Here is a 6000-nt window from a genome sequence, read left to right as displayed (position 1 = left end):
GACCCCCAAGCCCTCCACCAGCTCATCAACCCTCGAGAACTCCATCCCTCTTCCTCTGATGGGGAGTTCTGACTTATACAATTTGCTATAAAACTCCCTAAACATCCCATTCACCCTCGCCTGGTCCGAGACCGTGTTCCCTCCTGTGTCCTTCACTTTCCCAATTTCTTTCGCTGCCTCCTGCTTCTTCAACTGGTGCGTTAACATCCTGCTCGCTTTCTCCCCATACTCGTATACCGCCCCTCTCACACTTCGCAACTGCCCAACTGCCTTACCAGTGCTTAACAGCCCAAACTCCATTTGCAGCCTCTGGCGTTCCTTTAACAGCCGTTCCTCCGGGGCCTCTGCATATGTCCTGTCCACCTACAGGATTTCCTCCACTAGCCTTTATCTCCACCCTCTCTGCCTTCTCCGTGTGCCCTAAATCTACCCAGTGCGGGGCATGGTTCGTCACCACTATTGACGAATATTCGACATCCACCACCCCTGCCAGTAACGTCTTATCCACCACAAAAAAAATCTATTCGGGAGTACACCTTGTGCACAAGAGAGTAAAACGAAAATTCTTTCGTCCTTGGCCTCCCAAATCTCCACGGATCCACCCCCACAATGTGCTCCATGAACCCCCGAAGCTCCTTAGCTGTAGCTGACACCCTCCCCGACCTCGTAGTCAAGCGGTCCAATTTCAGATCCAGGGCCGTATTAAAGTGCCCCCATCATAATCAGCCGATGAGAGTCCAGATCCGGAACCTTCACCAGCACCCGCCTCGTAAATTCCACATCGCACCAGTTCAGAGCACACCCTCCAATTTCCCGCTTACCATTACTTACCTCCTCCCAGAGTACGCCACCCATTTAATGACCGAAATCACCACCCCTAATCTGGTCACCCACCTTCAGTCGATTCAAGTATGCAAACACATAGGCCCTCTTGACTGGCCAATTTAATCCTTGCATGTTCCACCTGACCAGACTGGTCGGGGGGGGCGCACCCTGCACTGCCCTACACCCCCCCCCCCCCCCCCCCCCCGGCCGATCAACCACAGGACCACAGTCCCTCTTGGGCCAGCCTCCAGCTTGTGTTCCGCACCTCCCCAGGCCCGCCCTCGGGCACCCACCGTCATCAATGTTCCACCCTTTACACTTTAAATATCCCTTCCCTAAGACAGCACGGGGGCGCAGTGGATTAGCACTGCGGTCTCACGGCGCCGAGGTCCCAGGTTCGATCCCAGCTCTGGATCACTGTCTGTGTGGAGTTTGCACATTCTCCCCGTGTTTGCGTGGGTTTCGCCCCCACAACCCAAAGATGTGCAGGGTAGGTGGATTGGCCACGCTAAATTGCCCCTTAATTGGAAAAAATGAATTGGGTACTCTAAATTTAAAAATAAATAAATAAATATCCTTCCCGTCAGCAGTACTTTCCCTCACACCCAGCAACAGCCCCTACCCCCATCCCCCCACATGGGGGTCATTGCACTTCCGTGAACTAACATGCCCAGCTAACCTGGTGGCCACCACCCATGGCACCTAGCGTGCTAGATTCCCCTCCCCCCTACTCAAACAAACCAAAAACAACTCCTCCCCAAACCCAAAGAGATCAACTTAACAAAGAGATCTCTGAACAAAGGACAAAAAATAAACCTGAAGCCAAAAAAGAAATTACCCCAATCATAAATTAACTGTAACATCATAACAGCATCCCCACCAAAGTTCAAGGTCCACCTTCTCTGTTCATAGAAGTTACAGTGCAGACGGAGGCCGTTCGGCCCATCGAGTCTGCACCAGCTCTTGGAAAGAGCACCCTACCCAAGCCCACACCCCCACCCTATCCCCATAACCCAGTAACCCCACCCAACACTAAGGGCAATTTTGGACACCAAGGGCAATATAGCATGGCAAATCCACCTAACCTGCACATCTTTGGACTGTGAGAGGAAACCGGAGCACCCGGAGGAAACCCACCCAGACATGGGGAGAACGTGCAGACTCCGCACAGACAGTGACCCAAGCCGGGAATTGAACCCGAGACCCTGGAGTTGTGAAGCAATTATGCTAACCACTATGCTACCATGCTGCCCAAGTCCTGCCAGTCCATTGTCTCTGACAAATTCTACCACCCCCTCCGCCAATCCAAAGTAAAATTCCCGGTCTTCATAGGTCACCCACAGACGTGCCGGGCACAGTCGCCCAAACTTCACCCCCTTCTTGTAGAGGGCAGCCGTGACCCTGTTGAAGCTTGCTTTTTTTCTTGGCCAACTGTGCACCCAGGTCCTGGTACACTCTGATTTCACTGCCCTCCCAGATACAGCGCGTCTGCCTGGCCCACCTCATAATTTTCTCCTTGTCCAAGAAACGGTGCAGCCACAGCACCATCGCCCTCGGCGGCTTGTCCCCCTGGGGCTTCCTCATTAGCGCCCTGTGCACTCGATCCACCTCCAACGGCTGTGCAAACGCAATCTCTCCAGGCAGCTTCACCAGCATCCTCTCCACATACGTGCCAGCATCAGCTCCTTCACTTCCCTCCGGCAGGCCCACGATCCTTATATTCTGCCTGCGTGACCCATTCTCTCGGTCCTCGACCTTCTCCGGGAGCCGCTTCTGCTGATTGCGCATCACCCCATCTCCGCTGCCATCGAGGCAAACTGCTCATTTTTGTTTTAAATTTAGAGTACCCAATTATTTTTTTCCAATTAAGGGGCAATTTAGCGTGGCCAATCCACCAACCCTGCACATATTTTGGGTTGTGGGGGCGAAACCCATGCAGACACGGGAAGAATGTGCAAACTCCACACGGACAGTGACCCAGAGCCGGGATCAAACCTGGGACCTCGGCGCCGTGAGGCAGCAGGGCTAACCCACTGTGCCACCGTGCTGCCCTGCAAACTGCTCCTCATGATCCCATGTCACCTCCTTCATCTTCGTTTCCATGCAGCCGACCACAGCCCTGATCGAATCCACCACCCGGGCCAGGTGCTCCAGACTCTCCTTACGTTGCTGGGTGAACCTCCCATTTAAGAAGCTCACCAGTTGGTCCGTCAACCACTGAGCCCGCAGGGCCGCTCCCTACCCCTCCACCATCTCCACGCGTGTGGCAGGCACCACACCAGCTCCAACCGACTGATTCCCTCTTTTTTGACCGGTTCTGTCCCTCAGCTCCTTAACCGAGAGGGTCAATCTCTTCCCCTCACTTCCCTGCACCTATATTCCACCTCACATCCACCCGTAAACTGGGGGAAAGGTCCAAAAAAAAAAACACACCACGAGCGGGAGCCACCAAACATGCAATCACTCACTCCATGGTCGCCTCCAGAAGTGACATTTGTGTGATTGACGTTGTGATCCATTCCCTTCAGGCAGTCAGGTTCAAACACCCGAAACCCAGACAGCAAATCTAGCTTTGTTATCAAGGCATATTATTTAAAAATTTTTTTTTTTTTTTTTTTAAAGAGTGCCCAATTATTTTTTTTCCAATTAAGGGGCAATTTAGCGTGGGCAATTCACCTAACCGGCACATCTTTGGGTTGTGGGGTGAAACCCATGCAGACACGGGGAGAATGTGCAAACTCCACACGGACAGTGACCCAGGCGGGGATTCAAACACGGGTCCTCGTCGCCGCAGTCCCAGTGCTAACCACTGCACCACATGCCGCCCCATCCAGGCATATTATGGGGGAAACTGGATTACTGCCCATTTTTTCTGAGCCAATTATCAGTTATTCAGGTGCTATACCTGGGGAAATTACCATTTGTTTTCAATGTCCTGAAAATAATAAATAATAGCATAATACTTTCTGGACTGATACTAACTGATATTAATGCCTTAACAGCCTGAAAAACTTAAACGTAAACACAAAGATCCAGACTAGCTGTGCAAGCTGTCAAAATGTTTTATGGTCTAATGTAAGACAATTGTTTCTGTAGAGGAGCTGGAGAATGGTGTAAAATGGAGGGGGGAGGTGTGGCATAAGTAACAAAGAACTCTAACTGTGGCATATTAAACTGGCATAATGAAGTAGGTCTTGGAAGTGTTAAACAAAGCAAAAGTAGGCCACCAGGCAAAGTACTACCTATCTACCATATATCATTGGCATACGGTTAGTCTTTAGAGAATGGGGAATAAAGAGTGCAAAATGAGTGCAATGGTTACACCAGTAATTTTATATTCAGCTGATCTAATGCTTATTTTAGAATGTTATCAGCACATTCTCAGGTTACTGGGATTAAAATGTCAAAAAGGATTGCACTTACTTGACTTTACACTTTTGGTTTAAAAATTATATTTCTGCACTGATATCTGCTTTAGAAAAGTGCTTGAATGGAATAGTTTAAATAGGAGTTCTAGACCTGTTCAGTCAGCAATAACCTTAAGCACTTTTCTTGATATAAATGATCTTCATTTATAAATCTGAACCACTCTGCAATTTAGTCTCTCGTAAAATTTAGCAAACCAGTATGAATTAGTCATGAGAAAGCATGATTGAGAGTTAGTCCATTAACTGTATATGGCACAACATATTGAATGGAAGATGGCATGCTGTCACAATCTTGACAACATTTTGTACTGCACCTGTCATTCAGTTAGTGATCGCAATTATGAAAATGAAATCAAAATGCACTTGCCTTTTTTAATGATCCATTTTATTAAAATTTCAATACTGCTATAAAAGGACAACATCTTCCAAATTTCTTCAACGAAAATATCCACTTTTCTTGAAACTAAATCTCACAACCAGAAATTACTGGAGTCAAATAATGGTCCTTCAGTGCCACAAACTCCACTAGAATCTTTCACACAACTTCATCCTCTTGAGGGCAATTTTATTTTACTTGTTCACAGAAAGAAAACGTGCAAAAATCTCCCTTTAGCGTGTAAAGGATCGCACGTGTCTACCCCTTCCACCACTTCCTCCACTGAACTTTCCCCTTGAGCCGCCTCCTCCCCATGATGGTCCAGCTCCTCGACCTCTTGACGTACGGTCACGGGGACTCTGGCGATATCCTAAAATAAGAGACACAAAACAGCAAAATATTTGTCAAGTTTTGATAGAAAAGCTAATCTCAGGCACTAAATTGTAATATTCCCCAGGTATTAAAATGTATGCGAAAATGCTTTTCGAACACACTGATGTGTAATTCAGCTGTAGTTTCAATAAATGATAACAATATCCTTAAAGAGTCCACTTTCCAATGAATAAAAAACAAAATACTGCACATGCTAGAGATCTGAAATAAAAGCAGAAAATGCTGGAAATGCTCAGCATATCTGGCAGCATCTGTGGAGAGAGAAACTGAGCGAATGATTCAGATCAATGATCTTTACTAGAAATGTTGGGTTAGATTTTCATCTAGGAGACAGTGGGAGACAGAATGTTTCCTGGTTCGATGCACCCACCTCAGGAGAGAATGCCTACAAAAGGTAGCCATGATGTGGAGATGCCGGCATTGGACTGGGGTGAGCACAGTAAGTCTTACAACACCAGGTTAAAGTCCAACAGGTTTGTTTCAAATCACTAGCTCAGGTGATTCAGCTGAGGAAGGAGCAGTGCTCCGAAAGCTAGTGATTTGAAACAAACCTGTTGAACTTTAACCTGGTGTTGTAAGACTTCTTCCTATAGAAAAGGTAGGGTTTTAATTCTGGGGAGTAGGTGCTAATTGGAGTAGGGCTTGTCACCCCAGAAACAGCTCAAAGGCATCCACAGGAGTTGCAAAGTGTCGAAATCCCAGACCACCAAAGTGGGCTATGTGCCAATTATAAAAACAGAGGTCCTCTGGCCCTCGCACACCACCTATTACCCCTGCCCCCCCCCCCCCCCCCCCACACACACACAATCCATGTTAACCCAAGTCCCTCTACCCATCTCTTTCCCCTCATACTCAGTGCCAACCTGTCCTTCCACCCACCTCCAATAGCCCCTCATAGCCTCCATGCCAACCATTGCACTCCATGCCCATTCAGTGCTATACGGAACCAATGAACCCTATAGTAAAAACGGCATGTGT

At 48.1% G+C, this 6000-nt stretch overlaps 1 protein-coding gene across 3 annotated transcripts in view; it reads right to left on the bottom strand.

Annotated features, from left to right (window-relative positions):
* Nucleotides 1-4619: 4619 nt before the first annotated feature.
* virma (vir like m6A methyltransferase associated) overlaps nt 4620-6000 on the bottom strand; it is a 121862-nt gene continuing 120481 nt past the window's right edge. For all 3 annotated transcript variants that reach the window (XM_038809011.1, XM_038809013.1, XM_038809012.1), the window contains one exon: nt 4620-4999. In XM_038809011.1, the coding sequence (XP_038664939.1) occupies nt 4863-4999 (137 nt within the window). In that variant the 3' untranslated portion in view covers nt 4620-4862. The remainder of the gene's footprint in view (nt 5000-6000) is intronic.

The sequence above is a fragment of the Scyliorhinus canicula genome, chromosome 10, assembly GCF_902713615.1.
Source record: "Scyliorhinus canicula chromosome 10, sScyCan1.1, whole genome shotgun sequence".
In the NCBI taxonomy this organism is placed as follows: domain Eukaryota; kingdom Metazoa; phylum Chordata; class Chondrichthyes; order Carcharhiniformes; family Scyliorhinidae; genus Scyliorhinus; species Scyliorhinus canicula.
This window is presented reverse-complemented; position numbering and strand designations above follow the sequence as displayed.